Source organism: Choristoneura fumiferana, chromosome 24 (assembly GCF_025370935.1).
Source record: "Choristoneura fumiferana chromosome 24, NRCan_CFum_1, whole genome shotgun sequence".
Classification (NCBI taxonomy): domain Eukaryota; kingdom Metazoa; phylum Arthropoda; class Insecta; order Lepidoptera; family Tortricidae; genus Choristoneura; species Choristoneura fumiferana.
Window position 1 is genome coordinate 3957186 of NC_133495.1, and position 24675 is coordinate 3981860.

General features: G+C 39.5%; 1 protein-coding gene across 7 annotated transcripts; it reads right to left on the reverse strand.

Moving 5' to 3' along the window:
* Positions 1–72: 72 nt before the first annotated feature.
* Psi (P-element somatic inhibitor) lies at positions 73–24337 on the reverse strand. Of its 7 annotated transcripts, none has more exons than XM_074106536.1 (17): positions 24126–24337; positions 23663–23781; positions 21572–21738; positions 20897–21035; positions 19982–20086; positions 18633–18804; positions 17903–18031; positions 16740–16907; positions 15789–15919; positions 15322–15397; positions 10052–10205; positions 6740–6900; positions 5998–6186; positions 5133–5268; positions 4390–4592; positions 3742–3929; positions 73–1196 (listed from the first exon to the last, which is right to left on the reverse strand). In XM_074106536.1, exons 1-16 carry the CDS (start codon positions 24207–24209, stop codon positions 3744–3746), a joined length of 2319 nt encoding a protein of 772 aa, XP_073962637.1. In that variant the 5' UTR covers positions 24210–24337; the 3' UTR covers positions 73–1196; positions 3742–3743. The 7 variants fall into 7 exon arrangements, with proteins under 7 accessions (XP_073962637.1, XP_073962636.1, XP_073962638.1 ...); XM_074106535.1 differs by having other exon boundaries at positions 16740–16910; XM_074106537.1 differs by having other exon boundaries at positions 10052–10193; positions 16740–16913.
* Positions 24338–24675: the final 338 nt, after the last annotated feature.

Consider the following 24675-nt stretch of genomic DNA (forward strand, 5'->3'; position numbering starts at 1 on the left):
AATCTATCACAAGGGGGACTTACCTCGGGGTCTGTGGAGAGAAACCTTGATTATAAATAAAATGAACACTCATATCAATCAACATACACTTTATATCTTAAATATTAATACAATGACTCGGGGTTACCCCGTGAAGCGGCCGCGCCGAGTACGCTCTCCCGTCGCTATCCATCCCGGACGCTTGCTTACATACGGATCAAAATGATACGCTACATTTAAAATACATTTCAATAACTTCGAGAAAGATATTTAAAGTACATTTTATGCAAGTTGTAAAGCGTGTTCGGCAAACATTCGGTACGCAAACCGACCGGAGCGCTACTCACGCAGTCAAAATTGAACAATTTTATCAAGGAATGTAGCTCAACTTACATTACCTTCGTTTACACTAACACCGAATCTCCATTAATCAAAGCTATTTTGTAATCGAAAAATACATATATTTTATGTATAATTATAACTTTTTGATCGACGACGTGAACGCCCTAAAGAACTGTCGAAGGGAGCAATCTTAAATTCACAATCGTAAAATTACTTATAATCTAAGACATAATTCATTACGAAAGACTTTTTGATTCACCTAAGAGCTATAATATCTAGTACCGATTCAGTAACGGTGCATAGATTAAGTTCTCGAATCTAAACATCGTAGTGTACATATAATATATAACACGTGAAAGACATGAGATATCGTGGAAAACATGTGTATACTAGTCACTGAAAACTGTGCAGTTACCTCGAGTTCCGCAGCGGCGGGCGGCTGCCGGCTACGCTTTGCTTTGCTTTGCATGCTTATGCGCCGGGTCGCTGACCTCGCTCATAGCGCTTAAGGCAGTGTGGGTCTATGATCTAACCTGGACAAACTGGCACGTCAGTCAACATCGGCATAGCACAAGTACACGTATCGAGGAACATACGCTTCAAATCGACATTAGACCACACAGCCGAAAATGTTCAGTTATAAATAAAACGAGAAGTTATAATCTCATGATAATTAGGGTGACCCACAAGAAATAAATGCATGATATGTCTTAGACGTGTTTATTATAGTTTTTACGTTGTAGCGACGTGCAATTCTTTATTTATTGTGGGTAGCGTCGTTGTTGCTCGAATTGTCGTCGAAACGGGTTGGCTTATGTTTAAAATTTACAATCTAAAATGTAGGTGTTGTCTCGTCGGCGTGTCCGTGGCGCGGCCTGCAAGCACACAAACAAACGAACATGGCAACGACAAAAAAGGGAGCTGACCCGAGCACCGGCGCGGCCTTCCTACATCTGCAACACTACACACACAATATTTGCGGCATTCACTAACTGACACCATACTACCAGGTGTTCATTATGAGATAAGTTTCATGAATATCATGCAATACTGAAAAAAATACCAAATTATCACATGCATTGAGTTAGTTAGCATAGCATAGCTGACAGTTATAGTTTAAACCAAACTCCTGTAAAATAAAGTATAGAACCTACTCCATATTCATTCATGTTTTTAAAAACTTTAAAATAATCGAAGTAAATGGAATAAATAAAACTTAAAATGATAACGCTTACAATGTAGTAATGTATTATATTGTGAATTACGATACAAATCACGTTACAATGTAAATTTTACATAATAATGAAGTCTATTTTACTTAAATATGTCAAAGTTTACAATCAGTTGGTGTAAATAATAAGTTTTTATTAACTACTTTAATTCCGATTAATGTGATATTTTTACTTTGTATAACTGAAATGCTAAGTCAGTGTAATTTAATTTTTGATAATTATGAACACTGACTATTTTGCAGTCACAAAAAAAAATGCATCAATAACTCAAAACTAAGGTATTAAGTAATTAAAATAGACCACAACACTATAATTGCAAACTGAGAATATTAAAAACACTTATAATAACTTACAAACTTATAGCACTACCTACTATGAGAACCAGCCTCAAGATTAATTGACTTAAGATGTATTTAATGAAACAAAAACGTACAACTACTTCCTTTTATAGTCACACAATATAAGTTAGAAACTCGGTTGCTATTGTTGCTACTGCTATAAGCAACATAATATGTTGGAAGACGGCTCTAAAGCGACCCGTGAATAAATAAAAACATCCTAGAAACCCCAAATTCATTTCATTTTTCAGTAATTTCTTTAACGTTCGAATTATTACCGAAAAAACCAGGCATTACACAGGTGAAGTTTTTTTTAAGAAACTAGCCCTTAAAGAACCCTGTATCAAATTTGTTGGTGGGAGCTTCTATCTAACTGCGAAGAATTTTTGCTTACATTGGTAGCCCGCTAGATCTAAATCAGTTCAGCGGTTTAGACGTGATGAGGTAACAAACAGACTTGCAGACTTTCGCATTTATAATGGATACATGATTTCAATTTCTATGGTCACTTGTTGAATAAAAAATCAATCTCAATTTAGTGTCGAAGTGTCGAACTATGCTTAGTGGCACAAAATTTGGCCCACTCTACATACAAAATTACCTATTTCTGCATACATTTGAGGGACACATTTTTTTGCCGCTCAGTATATGTTTAGTAATGTAAAATTTTACGGAACCGTCAAGCAAACCAGGTTTAACACTAAATCTACATTTTCTTTCTTCATGACGGCCCTACTCATTTCAACTCTGTCAGTCACTCATTTCTTAACTAAGCAAGATTGACTTGACTGACAGGATTTCCCGCGATACGATATTTTGTACAGTACGCCTCTTAGTTAAAATATGTACGTAGTGCTAGTATCATTTCGTCTGAAAAAGCAGCTGGTCTAAGAAGCAACTGGTCTAAGTAGCAAGTGGTTTAAAAAGCATTGGTCCTAATCTGTTTTTGTCGAAAACTTGAAAAACATAGGTAGGTTAGGATAGGAGATATCAGTCAGCCACGCGGAATAGGAGCTCCGCGCGGAGCTCCGTCGACTTTCGAGTCAAATTTTTTTAAACCACTTGATACTTAGACCAGTTGCTAATTTGCCACATATGCCAGGTGCTTTTTAGACGAAATGATACTAACCCTGTACGTGCAGGGATGAATGATGTTAAACAATTTTATCTCAACATTTAAGGGTAAGGATTTACCTTGTCCTACAACATTACATTAAAAATGACCCTTATAAAATAAACTGGCTGGCAGTTGTGAGCAGATGGTTGGTACTAAAAGCGTGAGGCATGAACATAGCATGAAACCTTGTGCTCGCGGTCTGACATGCATTTTAACTATCTTTGTCCTATTATTTTTAAACTAGATAAAAATGTGGTCCCTAATAATACTTTGAGTCAAAAACAATATTTTATATGAATTTTTGTCCGGTTGTAATGACATCACGTAACAGATTTAATTGTCTGGACTCTGGGTTAATGGATTTTTGAATATAATAATCCTATCTAATAGTTGGATACATAGTTACCTAAATTTTTATAAATGAAGAAAAATAAAACAATATAAAAGACAGCAATTTAGGTTTAGTTGATCATCTCCATTAAATAATTGTTCTAATAGATTTGGAATAAACTATCGTTAGATAAAATACCGGTAGTATATCGTTGTTTAAGAAAGTAAATTGCTTAATCCATTACTACCTAATAGGGTTCTATTATAACTTCGCTTCAACAACTATTATGTAGTTTTGGTAACTTTGGCGAGAAGTTACGATAAATGTGTCGAGGGAAGTAAGACCGCAAGCACACTAGGCAGTACGCAAGCATATACAAACAAGAGTACGAGTCGTACTCACATTCACTGCTGATGGTCGGGCGCCGCCGCCGGGTACTGGTAGGGCTGGTAGGGCGGGTACACGCCGCCGGGGTATACGGGGTACTGCGGCGCGTACTGCGCCGGCGGCAGCATGCTGGGCGTGGAGGCCGGGGGCGTCGCCGCCGCGGGTGCGGGCGCCGCGCTGCTGGCTCCGCCGCCGCCGGATTGCTGTTGCAAGTGAAGACATGTCATGATCGTGGATAGCCGGGCGGATCACGCTGAGCGGGCCGACGAGCGAGTCAACCTCATCTGGCATGATTTTGATCGACACACGGCTCAAAATCGAATTGAAAACGAGGCGGCTCGCTCGGTGTGCACCCGGCTATTGACTCATAGCCTGTGACCTTTTCCTTGCACATCGCTCCGTTTTCTCGCACATGTCTGGTGTATACGCAATTTAAAAATAAAGTTATCAGGTTTTCTCACAGAAATTCTTGACACAGTGGAGAAAGACCTTCGTGCCACACTCAGAAAACTGGAAGGAGTTCGCACAAGATAGCGCGCCTTCGCGTCAAATCATATCACGGGCTAGGATCCATTTCGGGTCGCTAAGCCAGCAGAGTAATCCTTTGGCAGTCCAGTTCCAATGGCAGGTTATGTTTTAGGTTAGTATTAGTTCGTTTGATACCTTAATCTTGATCTGCGCCTCTATAGCCTCAGCCTCCTTGTGTTTGCCGATGCTGCGGTAGTATTCGGCCCACTGTGCGCTGTAGTCGGCGGTCGCCGCGCCGGCCGGCGCCGCAGCCGGGCCGGGGGCGCCCGGCCCGCCCGGACCGCCCGGGCCTCCCGGTCCTCCGGGGCCGCCTGGGCCGCCGCCGTTGCCACCGCCGCCTGTTATACGATAAGTTACATGGTTTGGTGGTATTGCACACTAGCCTTGACCAGCTTCCGATCCGATATCTGGACTGCAATTAAGGGATTTCATTAAATCCTTAAAGGAATTCTCAAAAATTACACCATGATCACCATGAAGAACACTTATTTCTAAATTTCAAAGCTCTATTAATATTGTAAACGCCAAAGTTTGTTTGTGCGTGCGTGTGTATGTTTGTTACTCGTTTATACTAAAATGGCTGGACGGATTTGGATGAAATTTGGTATATAGATAGCTGTCCGTCAGGAATAACACGTTCATTACTAATTAATATCGATTGGGATAAAATCTCGAAATATCAACAGTTGGGTTTAGAGTCATGAAATTTGGCATCGTTATTTTTAATGCAATGAAGCCCACGATGTAATTTTTGGGAATTATCACGAAAATTAGTAAAATCCCAGTTTCAATTCCACTGCCGGATCAAATGGTTTACACGTGCGAAGCTTGTAATTAATAAAATATTAGTAGGATGGTACAGTAGTTAAAATAATAACCTTGCTGTTGCTGCTTAGCTTGCTGCTCGATCGCTTCGGCCTCGCGCATGAGGCCTAGCGACCGGTAGTAGTCTATCCACTGCTGCGAGTAGTCCGGCTGGCCCGTCGACGGGTTGATGTTTACTTGTTGCTGCTGCTAACAATACAAAACATCTCAACTTTAAGAGTTTCCGCCAAAGATTTAGAGGTATATATATATCTTCGCAGTGGAAGTGTAATAACATTAGAAGCTACGGCGCGGTACTGAGAAAGTAGCGCTGTCTCTTGCTATTTTACGGTGATTGCCAACAATACTTTCTCTGTTATGATTCCAAACGAGTGAGTACACTCTTTTCGAAGTTGACACATTTTGGCACGGTCATACTATGCTAAGGGCGTATCTAAACTTCTAAAACCTTGGTTGCCGTGGCTTCTTCGTAATTGGCAACCACTAGTGAATGATTTCTTTCAGGTGCCCCCCTGACGTAGAAATCTCCGAAAAAATTGACGCGTTATTTAGTAAACTGTACAACAAAATGGGGATCTTTAGAAAATAAATCATCACCATCAGACAATGCGAGAAATATCGTGCGCTTCGTTACATTGCGGGGCCGAGCGGCTAGAGGATCTATAAGTGAGCGATCATCGACGCAACGGCAGCGTACTGCGTCTCGCATTATATTACTGACATAGTCTAAATGAGGCTACCACCTATAACCAGCTAGTGTACGGCAGCTCTTACTGCATTTGTAGACCGCCTAAGACAAATATGCGAAAGTTGACACTTCAATGCTTCCCCACAGTGGAGTTCATGTATTTCGTAGGTCCAAACATAAACATCCCCAGGTAGAAAGGGACACTGTCTGTCTGTAACACACATCAGTACCTGTGGTTGCGGCGTAGCATTAGGTTGGTGCCAATGGGGATTGTAACCCCACGCGGCCGAGCCGCCGGGCGCGCCGCCGCCGTAATAGTCGCCGCCACCGTTGCCGTTGTTGCCGCCGCCGCCGCCGCCGCCACCGCCACCCCCGTTGCCGTTGCCGTTGCCATTGCCCTCTTGAATGAAGTTCACTGGCTGAAATGGGGAAGATGTTTAGTAAGTGTTGCGGACAGATAAAACCAATTAGAACTAGCCAAGTGCATAATTGATTAGTGACGGAAAATTCCGTAGTAATTGCGATTTCATATTTCGTATGGGAAGGTTGACTGGCAGAGATCCCTTCAGGGATAAGTCCGCCTTTGTACTTAGCACTTGAAACACCTGCCTTTGTTAATGCTTACGAGCGAATTGTACAAGTCTTGGTTATCATTGGATCGCCCGCAGTGCTAAAACCGCAGTGGAGGTTTGCTCATAATAGAATAACACCCCTGGCCTCTGTAACACATGAATTACAAGTGCTACAAATCGTCATAATTGTTAACTTTCTCATACAAAAAGTGACAATTATGTAGAATTGTAGCTCTTGTAACGTTAGTGGTACATGGGCCTGGTAGCGTATATGTCATCCTGGGTTGGACACTAGACCATTCTGGGGTGGGGACATCTCCACCTCCATACATATATACAAACGTCTATGCCCCCGGTTGTATATTAAGAATTGATTTATTTGCGCGGTCCCTGTATTTACCATGGCAACTTTCTCCATGATGATCCTCTTGCAATGCTCGACAGCCTCGGGGTGTCCGCGGATATAGAACGTGCGATTGTTGCGGTCAGCGCCCTGCGCGCGCCGGTCCAACTCGCAGTGCGCGCCCGACTGCGCGTTGATCTGCTTTATCACCTCGCCGCCTAAACGGTGCACAAAAAATCAAAATGTTTATTCTGCAAGCAGGCAGCAATGTACTCTTTTACATGTCATTATTTATGCTACCAACACTCTCGGAAAGACCATCACTGCCAAGAAGAATGCACCGCAAAAAAATTGACATAAAGTAAATTTTTCAAACATAATAAAAATAGTTTATTGTGAAGATATAGTTTCTGTTGGCTGTGTTTTTGTTGATTGTACTTGCAATGTTATTCAACCTACGTATCAGTAAAAATAAGTGTGATCAATACAAATGCGTGAAATCAGACTTTCAAAATCTTATACATATACTAACAATATTGAAAGGAAAACAAAAGTTTATAATAAAAATATGCAGGTTTGCCAGTGAAATAAGTCTGTAATTCACGGTATTTCTATGAAAACGTTTTTTTTCTGTGGCCTCTTTTCTTGCCAAAACCTTGCATACAAATCAAACAGTTCAACGTGTCATTTATATTTTTCCCATTTCTATACTCAGCAGCACAAAATCCCACCCTTCATACAGAATTACAGATTCTGCATACATTTGAGGGCCAGATTTTTGCCGCTCAATATATTTATCCAAACTCCAAGTAAACACTAACCTCTCCAATAATAAGTCCGCATACGTTGGAGACCTGAAGGTGACAATCTCTTGGTTGTCCTGCCACTGCTGGAAGTCAAAATAATTGCGTAGGCACGACTCCAGTAAAAAACGCTTTATTTTAGCCCTGAAAACCAGATTAATTTTCGATTTACTGTAAAATTAGATTTTTTGTTGCTTTAAAACAAATAAATAGTTAGTCGATTGAGTTGGCGAACAAATTTGCCATTGAAACTCTATGGGAGAATTGTGTTTTGGCACAGCTCATAAAAAGTACGTCAGTTGATTGGTGGTGTCAACATCCCAATTGTTTTAGCGTAGCGATAGTAACGCTAGCGTACGGATAAATTATGATTGGTCATTTCGACTTCGTAAAAACTCGGAACCCACGATTTAATCCGAACTCTATTTATGTCTATGGTCATCGAATCGCCGATTTTCCGCCATATTGCATTAGTTACATTACCATCTTTGTTACCATCGGCTTGGTTACTCAGCATTCGGATGAAGTCGGGAATGACAAGAGATTTAGAGCCAAAACCTCTACCTATATTGATTTATTTTCAAGGTCTACTTGAATTGATTACTCGACTATTAAGCATGTTCATAAAAACAAAAATATATCATGACTGTTTATTTATTTTATTAAATATAACGGCAAAAAAATACACAGGTTAAGATCCGCGGATTTAGCAGGCCAAGGTATAACCGTAATTTCGTTTCGATGTTGATGGAACCAGTCATTCACAATTCTGGCTCTATGTATCGTGCAGTTGTCGTGTACGAAGTTAAAATTTGGTACTTCTTCCTCTGTATAAACTGTCCTTACCGTGGGCAGCATGCTTTCGTCTAATACACTGACGTAAAATTGAGCATTAGTTCTGGGAGGTAATGGGACCAGCTCACCTACACCAGTAGAGCTCATCCAGCCCCATAAATTTGCACTGATACGATCCCGGTTTGGTATCACATGATCTTCCATATATCGTGTATTGTCATACAGCCAGAGATGCAAACGGCCGTGGTCACTAGATTTAAACGATTTTTCATCACAATCAATCAAAATTTCGGTATTGCCGAGCAAAATTTAATCATGCGGCTTTGTGAGCTTCTGTCAAAGCAATCTTATATGCGGGACGTCTATGGTGCAAATTCATCGAATGTAGATATTTCCGGATGGTATTGGGGTGCAAATTGAAACGTGTCTGCGATAATTGGTGATATAAAGCCATTATTTTCGTAGTTCTGTCGCATCTCATCGGCGTTGCTCAGCGCGAGAGTATCGAAATACCACGGTTGCCTTCCGCTGATCATATTATAGCTCCTTCTTCAGCATACCTATTCACCCACAAACTGACAGTATTTCGCTGCACATTTAAGTTCTTGCTATTGCACGTATGCTTAAGCCTTGCTGGTGCAAAATTACAATTTGATGTCTGGTTTCGTTGCTAATCGAAGGTGGCATCGCGGAAGGCTTGTTCAAATTGGCAATTTACATATAATTTACATTGACAATCCCATTGTCAATTATATTTTTTTTTTTTCAAAGTTAGATTTTCAGTACGGAAGTATAAATATTTAATTAACTTTTCCTTGTAAGTAAACCTTGAACTCATAATATAGTAATAGTCGCATTTCTCCTTATCTTATATTTATATCTTTATAATTTCAAGTTTTTTTATTTACTTGAATAGATTATATTTTCATGCAATTTAACTGTTGGCTAACCGGAAGACCAAGCCTGCCAACCTGACAACCTGACAATAGAGTAATTACACCCAAAGCTAACCAATTAGAGGTCAAGAAACAGTAACCTAGCGACAATTGTTATAACGTAACTATAGCAGCGGAAAAATCATGATTGGTCATACGACATCGGGAAAACTCGTAATCCACGACTATGTCCGAACGTTGTTTAGGAGTCTAATTTTAATAAATTACCGATGTTCTGTCAGATTATTTTTGACAGCCAATTTGATGGAAATACCGAATGACAAAGATAGAAACACATATTTTTCTCATCCTTTTACACGAACATAGACATGTCATCATTCATTATCAGTCGTTCACGACGATGCCAAGAGTATGCCCGATTTGCATTACACCGCTAAATTAAGCATAGTGGCAAGTGGCTAACAATCGCGTGTGGTGACTGTACTTGCAATGTTATTCAACCTACGTATCAGTAAAAATAAGTGTGATCAATACAAATGCGTGAAATCAGACTTTCAAAATCTTACTATAACAAATATTGAAAGGAAAACAAAAGGTTATAATATAAAATATGCAGGTTTGCCAGTGAAATAAGTCTGTAATTCACAGTATTTCTATGAAAACGTTTTTTTTCTGTGGCCTCTTTTCTTGCCAAAACCTTGCATACAAATCAAACAGTTCAACGGTGTGTTGCATTTATATTTTTTCCCATTTCTATACTCAGCAGCACAAAATTTGGCCCACCCTTCATACAGAATTACAGATTCTGCATACATTTGAGGGCCAGATTTTTTGCCGCTCAATATATTTATCCAAACTCCAAACTAAACACTAACCTCTGCCAATAATAAGTCCGCATTTAACGTTGGAGACCGTGAAGGTGACCCGGATCTCTTGGTTGTCCTGCCACTGCTGGAAGTCGCCGCGGTCGCCGTTGCGCTGCCCGGAGCCGCCGCGCCCGCGGCCCGACCGCACCTCCTGGTCCCGACGCTACATATCAAGCCAGATTAAGGCATCCGTCAGAGCTGTGCGAGGTAGCTAGTCGGCGTGCGAGAATAATTAACTAATTATATTAGTGGATATTTTCTCGCGCGTTGCTCCGCTACCTGTCACAGCTCTGGTGGATGCACAGCCTCAAGTGCTGATTCGCATTGGGCATTCAGGCTGCGTTTCCATCAGAGATATACGAGGAATGTGTTTGTCATGAACCAATGACTTCTTTTTCACTTATTCTCGCTTCGCTCAGCTGTTTCCACTAGAGCTGCGCTCAACGAGGATAGGTAAATGAAGCGTTTCTATTGGTCATGACAAATACATTCCTTATGATTGGTTTTTTGGAGTCTTTTTGTATTTTTTGTATCAACTCCAAATTTGTTACTTTTACGGGTATCCCGTGAAACCTTATCGAAAATACAAACTGAGACATGGATGCACAGAAAAACCAGAAAAAGAAACCAGCACTGGGAATCGAACCCAGGTCCTCAAGCAATCCGTGCTGCGTGCTATAACCCCTACACCACTGCTGGACAGGAATCTAGACACGAATTTTGCCTATGCATACATATCTCAGGTTGCTTATTTCTACTATGCTACTTAAGCAGCAGCACTAGCGACATCTGTGTTTCGTCAGTGCTGGTCTCTTTTTCTCGTTTTTCTGTGCATCCATGTCTCAGTTTGTATTTTCAAAATACATTCCTCGCAACGCATCCTCGGAAATCTCTGGTGGAAACGCAGCATTAATAAAGTGCGCTTTTATAAACGCGTGTTTTAACCCTAAAGCGGCAATTACAATACTTCGTTTACCTAATGCAGTCGCGCAATCTGTTTCAATCTACTTCGGCCGTAGTTTGTGGTCAAAATGTCGAGCTGTCGCCCACCGAGAGCGAACATGTTCTTTGCACTGCTCCGGTCACATCGATTTAATGCAATTGCCGCTTTACCAAAGCAGAGGCGATTTATCATGGCAATGTACCACAATCAACACAAAATTTCTCGCACCATTAAATGAGTACGATTTTATAAATCATAAAAACTTGCACCAGTTTTGTCGTGATTTTCGTAAAATTGCTTTAAATACATGCCATGATTAACAGCACAATTAGTCACGTCTTAAATAACCATGTGAGTAATTCTTAGAAACTTATTTCGCAGTTGGAAGCACCTAGCGAATGAGAATTGCGGAACACATTAATTATCATATTCGTATTAGTTCATCGAAAAATCAATCAAAAGTTCCCCTCCAAAGAATGTAATTAAGTTAGTTTCACATAAAAAAAAATGATACCTGACATAGAAATGTAGCTGCACACCAACTTTTCCATGAACACATATGGTAGCTATCTTTAGTTAGTGTGTTGTAGATAGGGAAAGACTGTTCACCAAACTCCATATACATAAAGCTTCCAATTTAAATTGCTTATGTAAACTGTGCTGATGCTAACGCAGCAGAAGCCTGCCTTATATTCGCAAAGGGAGTAAGTATATATTTATATATAAACCGGCCAAGAGCGTGTCGGTAACGCCAAGGATATAGTTTGCCTTTATACATAAAGTTCCACATAACATTTGGGAATTCCTCTAACTAATGAGGTGAGATGCTTTAGGGTATGATTAGTTGAGGCGGAACGGAGCGAAAAATTACGTGCAGAATCGACGAAATATATTAGTATGAATCTAGATCTCGCTCCTCTCCCTTTTTAATGTTAGGTACATGATTGGTCAATTCTGGAAGTCTTCGCTCCGCTCCGTTTTCATGAAAGCACTCCCTCTTGTTCGTGGAAATATATACATCAAAAAAGTCTTGGGATGTCATTATCCCTAGACAAATTTGATGTTTGGCTCAGTAGTAATAAGTCTATATTTAGGGGCTGTTTCACCATCCATTGATTAGTGTTAACTGACGGTTAAATGTGATGCCGTCTCCGTCTATTCGAACAAAACAAATAGAGACGGCATCATATTTAACCGTCAGTTAACACTAATCAATGGATGGTGAAAAAGCCCCTTAAATGTTTAAACTGTCTAAGGCTGCGTTTCCACCAGAGATGTGCGAGGATGCGTTGAGAGGAATGTGTTTTTCATGAACCAATAGAAACGCTTCAATTACCTATCCTTGTACAGCACCGCTCAGTACCACTACCATGAGTTTACAGTGACCGTACTCGATAGCGACGGCGTAAATTATTTGTATGGAGAATTGTACAGCGCCTCTACAAATAATTTACGCCGTCGCTATCGAGTGCGGTCACTGTAAACTCATGGTAGTGGTACAGTTGGAAGGAAAAAGCTGAGCGGAGCGGCGCGAGGTAAATGAAGCGTTCCTATAGGTTCATGAAAAGCACATTCCTCGCACATCTCTGGTTGCCACACAGCCTAAGGATAAAAAATATTTCTAGGCACTTTTGATGACTGTACTAATGCACTAGGGCTTTAAAAAACACACTATCCCAAATAATCAAGTTTAGAAAAAAAAACAAAGGAATAGCAGAAACCGAAAGTGTCAAATTGTTACACCCATTGAAGTTTTTAACACTGTTTGGTATGAAATAAGAACATGAGAATAATGAGAATTACACAAATACAAATATAGTGACTAATATTTTTCCATTATTGACTACATCTGTAATAAACTACTGCGACATTTATGTATACATACTAGCTTTTACCCGCAGTTTCGCCCGCGTGTACCATTCGATTTCGTGGTTGACAATTTGGTATGCTACCATACTACTACCATAATAACTTCCCCGACCGACTGGGGGTCGAACCCGAGACCTATAGCTTTAAATAAGCAAAGCTTGTACTATGGATACTAGGCAAAGGATAAACATACTTATATAGATAAAATGGACCAATCAACTTTTTTACCCACACTAATCTGTCCGCGACATTTTTCAAATAGTTGCAGATATTTGTAAGTAAAAATGTTTTTTTCTGTAATTTAATAGATGGTGTACGTTAATACATTGCCATCCTACGTAAGTTCAACCTATTAAACCGTGAAATATCTTGTTGGAAGTACGATTTTTGGTAACGCCAGAGACAATTTTGGTAACGCAGGAGACGCCCAAAGTGTCGGTAAAATAGTTTATTGGCCCAAATACATATTAAACATCCAAGACCCGAGAACAAAAACATTCGTATTATTCATACAAATATCTGCCCCGGCCGGGAATCGAACCCGGGACCTCAAACTTCGTAGTCAGATTCTCCAACCACTAGGCTATCTGGTCGTCTATTTATGTTACACGAACACCCGCACAAAACGCCACGTCGAGAACTCAGCCGTTGAGACTTCCCAATCCCGAGAAAAGAGGGATACTAAGTACACTAGAGTTTTAGCGTGAACGAATAAAAACAGCAATCATACACCACAAACTTTCGTAATCCTACTAATATTATAAATGTGAAAGTTTGTGAGTGAGTGAGTGAGTATGTTTGTTACTTCTTCACGCTGAAACGGTTGGACGGATTTGGATGAAATTTGGCAAAAAGTTAGTTTTTAACCTGAATTAAAACATAGGATACATTTTATCTCGATGTTCCCACGGGATAGGGATAAAATCTTGAACTAATAACCGTTGGGCTTAGAGTCATGAAATTTGTTATGTAGGTAGCTGAACGTCTGGAATAACACATAGGCTATTTCTTATTCCGATATTCCCACGGGATAGGGATAAAATCTTGAAATAGCAACCGCTGGGCTTAGAGTCATGAAATTTTGCATGGGTGGGTGGTTAATTTAACGTCAATGTAAACCACGATGTAATTTTAGGGAATTCCCACGAGAATTTAATAAAATCCCGGTATTTCAATTCAACTGCTGTATCTAATGACTTATGCGCGCGAAGCCGCGGGTAAACGCTAGTCGAAATATATGTTTTATTATTTACTCCATGAGACAACATTTAGTGTGAATAAAACAAATCTCTATCAAGTTTGTAAGAGTTAAATAGGCAAGTATTTGCTCATTATTCTCATGTAAAGCCCTGTTTACAATAATCCAGTTACATCGTTCTAGTAGCATGCCACTGCGGTGCTCGATCGATCTCGTGTAACTCGTTAGGATCGTGACCTCGCAATGTATCGCTACAGGAACGATTTAACTGGATTAATGTATAAAAGGTCTAAAGACCGCCAACAGGACAGACAGTGCAAGCACAACACAAGAACACAAGTGGAAGTTAACAATGCGGCTCTCACTTGGGATTCGCGATGGTGCGAGACCTGTGCACAGTATCATTCGTTTAAAAACTTGATTAACGCTATTTCAAGTGTATTATGGAACGAAAATCTACTGAAAGTTCTAGATTTACTTCATTTTTGTCTAAAGTGTCTTATTCCACTGTAAGTTGCAATCCCCATCCCCATCCCAGCCTATATACGTCCCACTGCTGGGCACAGGCCTCCTCTCAGAACAAGAGGGCTTGGGCTATAGTTCCCACGCGGGCCCAGTGCGGATTGGGAACTTCACACGCACCATTGAATTGCTTCGCAGGTTTGTGCAGGTTTCCTCACGATGTTTTCCTTCACCGCAAAGCTCGTGGTAAATTTCAAATGTAATTCCGCACATGAATTTGGAAAAACTCAGAGGTGCGAGCCGGGGTTTGAACCCACGACCCTCTGTTTGAGAGGCGATAGGTCAAACCACTAGGCCACCACGGCTGCAATCATTTAAGGGTAATTTAATAGTACAAACGGACTGCATTGCAACTGCAACATAGCTGCCAACTACCCATTAATAATTTCTCGTTGCAGTACGCAAAACTGCACGAAACCTGCACGTTGGCTGAGATTGAAATTTATGGGAGGTGGTAATGTTCCAGTTGGGGGGTGTGTAATGAATGATAGATACATATAACAACGTTTGGTATAACTGTAATACCAGATTATATGGTAATATATGATGATAAGTGATTTTTTATTAAGAACCTCTAAAATTAATTTACTGGTGACCATACACTGATCATTGTTCAAAGCGTACCGCGTAAAAGGCGTAACATTTTGAACCAAAAATCTTGACCTGACTCAACCACCTGCTAAAATGTGCCTCTTTGATTTTAAAACATTTATATAAGCACATGCTCAAAATGTAAGATATACATACGTTGACGCTGGCGATGAGATCTTCGATCATTTGTCTCGCCTGGTCCACTTGGTGAGGTTTGCCTTGCAGGTAGCATCTAAGGGAAAAAAAATCAGCATCTTCACAGATTTTGGACAAATAACAAAATGTGAGTTCTGATATGTTTTTGATATATTTGAGAACGATTAAATTTGACATTGTCCTAATTATGAAATACAGCCAATGCTTAGCGAAGAAAAAAAACCAGTTCAAAATTTAACTTAGTTTTTTTTTAATCTATGAATCAGATAGATTCCTAAAACTTGGAGTGTGACGTTACACGATAGCATTTCTTTCTCTGTCTAATCTTACTTTATAACTCATTCAATTATATGTATTTAAAGGTAGCTTAAAAATAGGTATTAAGGTTATTTATTATAGTCACGTTAATTATGTTATCTTGATAGTTATGCCGTATAACCCTGCAATAAATTAATGAATATAAGTACCTCTTGTCACCAGGTCCATCGTCCCGCTCCTGGTGAAATTGTACGCGACAGCCAGTTTCAGCTTGGATCTTTTTGATCATGTCTCCGCCCCGCCCGATCACTACACCCACTGCAATTTTTGGCACCAGGACCTGAATGAAGAAGGCGTAAAAAATACAAGCTTTTTAGGGTCTACGTAAGCGCGGTTTACACGGAGCGGGTGGACGCAGTATGAGCAGCGCTAACTGCACGCGTGCGCCCGCCCGCTTCAGCTAGCGTAGGTCCTAACTTTTTACTTCTTGTTGATTGTACTGCTTTGTCATAACTACAATATCGAACATGAAACTACCGTGAGACTCAGTCATATTAAATGATATTGTAACGGATAACTCACGTCTTAAACCGAGTTTAGCTCGACATGTTTCGGGCTATTTCGTACCCCTTCTTCTCAGGAACACGCGACTCGGCGGCTGCCGCAACACGCACACTACGCGCCACCGCTCTGCGAGCAGCGTCGCGAGCAGAGCGGTGGCGGTATCATTTAATATGAACTACAATATCCTTCCGAACTTTGGACGCTAAGGGAAATTTTGAGCATATTTACTCAATTGCATTTTTAATACAGCTTACCGTGTAGTAATTAAGGAAAATTGAAGTTCTTGTCTCCGGCACCCACATGTGACACATCTACTCTAATCGTTCATGTGCCGCCTCGCACGTCACTCACAACGGTAAAGCTAGTGGCGATATTGTTCCAGCCTTAGAAGGCGAGTGAAAATCATTGTACTCGTACTTTAACCGCGCGCTGCCGCCCTTGTTCGCCAAAAACTTATGCCAGTAGCTCACCTCGATCGAGTTGGTGGCGATATTGTTCCAGCCGTAGAATTAAGGCGAGTGGAAATCATCGTACTCGTACTCTGACCGCACGCTGCCACCTGCCAAATCCTTGTGCCAGCAGCTCATGACACTCACCTCGGTCGAGTTAGAGGAGATATTGTTGCCGCCTTGGTCCTGGGGCGAGTAGACGTCATCATACTGAGGCCGCGCGCCACCGCCCGCCGCATCTTTGTCCGCAAGTAGCTCGAACACAAGTTGCTTCGCATGCTCCACTTTGCCAGGGTCTCCGGATATACGGAGCGGCTTCTCCTAAGGGAAAAGCCCAAATCAAAATAACTTTCTTTTAAACTCTGTTTTATGTATCAAAAGGTAGCTTGAAATCGTTTTTCCAGTCGATAGCACGCATTGTCAAGCTAAATAATCAAAATATTGAAAACCGAATTGTTTGGACAGTCTGTATGTATGAAAATGTTTCAAAGTTGGGTTAAGAAAATTTACATAAACCGGTCAAGAGCATGTCGGGCCATGCTCAGTGTAGGGTTCCGTAACTCCCGACCTTGCCTTAACTTAACTTTGCATAGCAATATTTTTTACAAAAACTTAAAATTGCTGAACTGATTATGTTGAAAATAATAATTTTCCTAGAAAGTTTTTAGTAATTTTTTTATATTTTTAGACGTTTCAATCACATTTTTAGTACTTTCGGAGTGAATATCTCCGAAAATATTCACTATCAAAAAATGTTTTTTGCAAATCCATATTCATTTTCAAATACCTATCCAACGATACCCACAACATAGAGTGGAAGTGAATAAAAACATCATCCCCTCTTTACGTTTATGGGAGGTACCCTAAACATTTTCTTTGCTTTTTTTTTTATTTTGCCACTTTGTCGGCGTGACTGATATGTATATTCATGCCAAATTACAGCTTTCTAGTACTAACGGTCTCTAAGCGTAGCCGCGGACAGACAGGCGGACAGACATGGAGAAACTATAAGGGTTCCTAGTTGAGTACGGAACCCTAATAAAAAAGAGAGGGCGTGAGACTATAACCGTGTGAAGCCGGGGCGGGCAGGTAGTTTGAAATCTTTATTTGCGAATAAATTTACCAAGCTAACGAGCCAAGGAAAATGCACGAACGCATAATGTATTGTTTCGAATATAAACTACGTAAAATGTAAACTATGTACCTATACGACCTAAAACTAAATGTTCGTGCATAAAACATCTATGTAGTTAATTTTAGAATAATCATAATTAAAACAATGATTCAAAACAACACATAATGTAACTCACATATTCAGTATTAGGTCCATCCTGAATCACTACCATTTTGGCACCAGACTGCTCCTGCAGCTGTTTGATGGTTTTACCGTTCTTGCCGATAATCAGGCCTACTTTGGGCCCCGGTAGCATAACTTCTTCCTGTCATACAAAGTGCAAGGTGTGAGGAAAACGTCAAAAGTGTTTAAAAAGTGAACATGGAGAAAAACAATCAGTAGTTTGTCTATTATTCTGTGGTCAAAGAAGGTGATGCTATTGGTATTGCTATAAAAACTTTAGATGTCAGTTTACTAATCTAATGTAACTTTATTTCACTTATACACCCGCATAAATAAAATATCACAACAAATTCAGTGATTTCTTTTTACAGCCAAATTTTTTCAAGATAAATTTAAAATATAATTTAAAAAATCTTTCACCGAAGACTGTTCTCGATAAAGCACCACATATAACACACATATATAGACCACAAAAAAATACAAAAACGAAAAAACCATCTTTTCAATTATTTTACACAGTAGGGTAGGAGTTCATCCACACAGTGATAAATCAAAACTTCTCACAGCTTTGTAAAGACCATATAAATAAACAACAAATGTACCTACTATCAAACCAACTGAATTGTAACCCACTGTGGAACCTTTTCAAACAAAATGCCATAGTTTTAACACATTATCTAAGAAATAAAATTATGACACTTTGAAAAGGTTCTACGGTGGGTCAAGAACTAAATGGTACTCACCGTGACAGCCAGCCCGCCGCCTCCGCCGCCGCCGCCGCCGCCGCCCCTCATCATAGGCGGATTGCCCATGTCGCCACCGCCACCGCCACCGCCCATGCCCATTCCCGGATTGTCCTGGTGCTGCGGCGCGTTCTCCCGACCGCGGTGGTTCACTATCTGATTAACTAGCTCCCTGGCAGACCAAGCAATTACCACTTAATACGAAAAATTTTCAAAGCCAATTTCTAATAGTACTTATATGCTAATAGCCTGGTATTGGACCGAGCGAATCGCATCACAAGGCAAGGTTATTTCGAGCGCGAATTTTTACAACTTTGATGAACTTTGATCTGAGGTCACTCAGTCCGTACGCAGCTGTCTGAAGTCGTTGGGTTTGAACAGTCATAGTTTATCCTGCCTCTAATATTTTTGATGCTGAGCAGTCCTGCGTCAGTGGTGTGAAGTAGATACTAGTAGTTGGGTCCAGTGTAAAGGGCATAGCTGGGAACAGGGTGATAGCTAAACACGAGAATCACCGATGATTAGTGGTACCATAAAACTAACTTGGAGCACTTTATACACTGAAATTTTTCACACCTAGTTAATGTAAACATTTGATATTTACTTTTCAAATATTGAAACGAGATTTCGCGTAGGTATTGAATGTTTGATTTACCTTTCTAGTCCAGTCATATTGCAAAGGTCGTTATGAGATAACTAGTGGGTAGCAGTACTAGCAAGTGTCTGGTGTCGCGCGACTTTTAAAAACTACCCACATTTATAAATTATATTTATTTTTACGGCTTGCAATCAATCACTTTTGATTATGATTTATTTACGTGAACTGCCAGTTGAGAAAAATATTAATTAAAAATGTATTTAATGTGATTTTTTGCACATTATTTTATGCACATTATTCTGTTGTCTTATGTATTAATGCGAAACGCGTTCAGTTACAATAAAAAGTTTCATATTAGTCAGAGATATATTACACGTTTTCACATTCAGCAACACCTAACTTTTCTAGCTATAAATAGTCTTATAGAAGCCTTTTGTTTGTCTTTGTATTCACTGTGAAAAATGTTAAGGTGCCTTCCAGTGTCATCAGCTGTACCAGAATTCAGCCCAATTGGTCTTTTTGTCTCATGATCATTGCTCAGCTACATTGCTCGGGTTTGGTAGAAAACCAGCCTAAACCTAAGACTTACTATCATACTACCAACAACAAATGACTACTTACAACACACACCTAATACTATCTATTAACCCCCTCATGGACACTAAACATAGTGACTAAACGCAATCTTCCTGACCTCCCTTATCTTTACTAACATTAAAACAGCCCCCATATTGTACAAAGATACTCGTACCTCCTAAAAGGCGGGAGGTCGACCCCCCCAACATCTAGGCTTGAATGCATGTCAGTTTCTCTCCTCTCATCGTCTCGGTAGGCCGTAACGGCCATCAGCAAATTCCTTTCAAGAAATAAAATTATCCTAACGCCACTGTTTCTCAACCTGAGGCGACCCCAAAAGGGTCGGAGGGTCCCAGAGGTCGACTTATGCCTCAGCAGAGATTGGGGGGGTCGGGGGCCTTTTGGGGGGTCCAGGCGCGTGAGGTTGAGAAACGTTGCCGTTGCGTTACATTCAAAATGCTTAATCCCAACCTCTACTCATAGAACTCGGGTCTACTAAAATAAGCAGCGGTTTGGTCGCACCTTTAAGGAACGGTGACCGGCCACACCGCTGCTTAAAAACGGTGACGGTGCGAAATCGCAGTGACTTACCATAAACGCCACTTTTGGCGGAGAGCATGCGGTAAAGTCCTGACGTTTACGGCACGTCACTGCGATTCCGCACCGTTACCGTTTTTTAAGCAGCGGTGTGGCCGGTCCTTTAAATGAAATATCTTGACAAAGGACTAATCACTTTACTAATCTTCAACTCTACTATACTCGGACATTTTATCTTCATGGCTGCAATTAAATTTCTACTAAGTCGCTAATCTTCTACTAAGTTGCCAGTTATTGTACTTGTTGGTTGACAATTGATTGCAAACTTTCATGACGCGTTTCAACACAGTGTTTCAATGCCTTCCACACTGCTGCTCTGGAGTTGTAAGTTCATAGGTGGCAATGGAAAGCACTGGTGCCCTCTCATATCAAAACACTGTATTGCCTTATAATATGATACCCATAGATGGGTTGGTCCTATTCTAAAACCAGGGACAGTACGGCAACATGACAGCTAATATAACATTAATCTTTAACTAGAAATCTGACTAACCTGGCTCTCGCGATAGCTTCCCGGGATCCAGTGAGTGTGCACACACGGTCCGGCTGTCCTCCGGAACCAGGTGCCATTTGTATTTTACAGCCTGATTCTGCTTGCAGACGGGTGATCTGCTCTCCTCCACGACCAATGACTGATAAAAGGTTATTCTTATAGAATAGATACTTAAGTAAAGTTACCTGCATTATATCTGTCTGCCACAGTGAAGCATGCAAAAATATCGAACACATCCTACCAGCCCTAGAAATAGTCCTATCAGATATTTATGCATAAAGAAACTTATCAGATATTGGTGCTTAGATAGTTTTCGAGGTGTGAATTTCAATTTATTGTGCAATCAATTAAAAAATTTCTGCTGAATTGAGGTAAAAGTACAATGCATATTGTATGAAAATAGGTTAAGTTTTTATTTTTACTTTAATACAAAAGTTATTATTAATTACTACTTATGACTATGACAAGTATGAAGCTGGAAATAAACCGAAAATTGTAATAGAGACCAACCACAAATACATATACACAGGACAAAAGATAATCGCGATTTAAATAATTTGTACTTAAATAAGAATGACTGAATGTGAAATGATCAAAATTAGTGTGATTTTATGGATGGCCCGGAAGTGCCAGTTAGATGGGCTCCTGTAAAATAAAGACTAGAATGACACTCACTCAGTCCAACCATTTTGTCAGGAACTCTGATGTATTCATTAATAGTCTGGTCCTGCATGAGGCCGGGCGGGCCCGCGGGGGGCGCGCCTGGCGGCGCCGCCACCGGGTTGGCCGCCGCGATCCGCGCCGCCGCCGCTGCTGCCGCCGCCGCCGCAGCTGCATTCGCACTGAGTACGAACAAGACAATTTAATTTTATGGAATGCCCAGAAATATTACTAAAAATATTAATAGAAGTTAATTGTTGAAGAAAAAAGAAAAATGATTCTAGCCATACTCCTTACACAAAGAGAGTAAAACCCCTCTCTTAGTTTCATAACAATAATGTCTGTTTGTTTGTCTGAGGCTTCATAGCTCTCAAATAGATAAGACAGATTTCAATGTGTTTATTTTTCTACATGGAAGCGGGTTTCCTGCGATGGTTCTAAGCTATATTTCATTAAAATATTCAGTAGTTTTTGAGACACCAAACTTTGAAATGACAATGTCGGAGGTTTTAAATTTTTCTTATTTTCATAATTAATTGGTAACCATAAGACTTGGTCATGCAAAAAATAAGCTTAAACTGGGTGTTTTAAAAAAAAAAGTGTACCCTTTCCTTTTTTTTGAAATTTTGGAAAAAATATGGTTTCTCCTACAAGAACACAATCAAATCCGATAAGATAAGATAAGATGATTTATTTGTAAAACATGAGTAATTTTACATAATGGTCACAGATTTACAATAATGTTCCCCATGTTTTGCCTTTCAGCGTAGAAATTAATTTGTCAAATAATAATACCTATCCTTTAAAAATTAATACAAAATTTTATAAGTCATTTTTGTTACACCCATACTGAGTGTATGGAAAAAACGTCGCAAAACTGTCATTTTTTTGGGGACATTTTTCAATCAACGATTGTGCTTCTGATTCTGAGTAGGAAATACCATATTTTATCCGAAATAAAAAAAAAAAAGAAATGGTACACTTTCGTTTTGAAAACACCTAACTACAGTAATAAACAACCTACACAATGGAAAGCAAATGGTTAAATAAAATCATTTCATTTGAAAAAATACTAAAAAATAAAAAAAAATATTTGTGAAATTTAATCAGTTCTGTCTGAAATATATTACAGTATATCTGAGCCCTGCTTTTAATTCTCACAGTAACATTACAAAGATAATACCATAGGTATAGGTATTTATTACCTTGAATAAATACCAGGAAGGTATATATGTATTATGTATTTTGTAGAGATTAGTTTTTTTTCTGCAAACATCACACCAGGGTTGGACAAACAGTATGCCTATTGCTCTAGTAGATTGTGGTATGGAACAAAATACACAAGTTTATTCAGAATCAATGGTGCAATTGCTTGATCACACATTCTAGTCAATTGACAATAGATTTTTGGTCTAACACACTGAATTGGCCACTTGTTGCCCTATGTGCTTGTAATTTCTAAACCAGTATTGACTGCATCAAATTTCACCATAATTAAAACTATGGTCTGATAGAACTGTATTAAATACATAAGTTAATGTGTCTACTCCAATAATTATTTGCGATAGACTTATAAATTCTTTAAAAACGAACAAATTTTTATTAACAGTTATTAAAGAAAATAAAAGACTATCACGCATAATTATTGCAGTAGACACAAACTTATATACTAAGAACAGACCACATTTTTAATTTTCATTCAATGTTTATGGAATAATTGAGAAAAACTAACAAAAATGCAACGTTGCGAGCTCAGCAGATATAAACACTCTTAACAGTAATCACATCTGTCATACTGGATAATGTGCTAATTCTTGAGAAACAGGAAGTTTTAACATTAAACATCTAATAATATTAAAACCTGCTAACTGATACCAGTCAAATAGCCTAATATGTAAAAAAAAAAACAGTTAAGTATCCCAAGAACATTTGTTTGAAGACAACTCTCACTGTAATTTATTTCTCCATTCCTATACTATAACACTATTCTATTGATAGTATTACAACAAAACCTAACAATATACAGTTAATAAACAAAGCTACTAATTCAGTCCTTTCACCTAGAGTCAAATCATGCCAAGTAAATATGTATTGTTAGAATTTTACCTCATTGCTGCGTGTTGTTGTTGGTACGATGGGTCAATAGAAGCTAATTTCTTTGCGCTCGGCTCAGTTCCTTCTTCCAAAGGCCTCTTGCTACCACCACCCTCAATCTTAGCAGCAACCTATGACAAAACACAAAATCAAATCTTTGTTTCCAAATAATTAAAATGCGTTATCAGTTATTGACAATGACTTACATAAACGATTATTAAACATCTCATTACCTTTTAATTGTTTAATAGCGTAAAAACACCACGGGAAAGTTAACAGAATAAGTAGGTTATAAGCGATTTTGAGGTTTTTTTCATTCACTCAGGATTAACATGCCAAAGAAAAGAGGTCGAATTATGTCAAAAATATAAGTTAGTCGCAAATGAAAGAGGTAAACATACAATTTTGCAAAAACTTTGCGGACGTTAAAGATACGCCAAAAAAATAAATAGCTATATTATGCAGCTACTCTCACCAATTTAGCACGTTGTAGAGCAGCCGCAAATCCCGCCGGTTGGCTATTATTTTGAAGCGTAGCCATAGAAGAATAATCACTCATGTTTGATTTAAGTACACATTCAGTCGCTATACGGCAGCCATTAAAAAGGATCAAATAACCCAAAATAAAATTGCCCGCTTGTCGCAACTCGCGTCGCGAGAAAAGACGCGGCGATCCACAGACAATAAAGTCTAGGTATAAACTTTTTTTTTTTGACATCGCATCGCAGTCGCTGAGTGAATTCGTTTCGTTTTGCTCTGCTATTTAATAAATTATTGACAACTGTCTTCTTGGTTCTTTCCCTGAAAAAAAAAAAATATTCTGCTGTGGTTATCTCGTTCTAAATCCGTATAGCAAGCATCGTATGCCGATAATGTAGCCATGCGGCCACCAGATCTCTGGATACTCATCTCGGCGCTTATCTTTCAGCCTGAAATGAAAGGCGTGATAGTGATGATTATCATTTCTTCCTTTCATTCAAACACTAAAATGGATGTATTACCCACCGCGTCTATGTAATGGCTAC

Coding starts and splice junctions, on each gene's coding strand:
- Psi (XM_074106533.1), bottom strand. CDS start 24,209: ATGAGTGATTATTCTTCTATGGCTACGCTTCAAAATAATAGCCAACCG. Junction 21,739..23,662: donor CAACAACACGCAGCAATGAG/GTAAAATTCTAA, acceptor GTTCGTACTCAG/TGCGAATGCAGCTGCGGCGG. Junction 10,206..15,321: donor ATCTCATCGCCAGCGTCAAC/GTATGTATATCT, acceptor CTTGATATGTAG/CGTCGGGACCAGGAGGTGCG.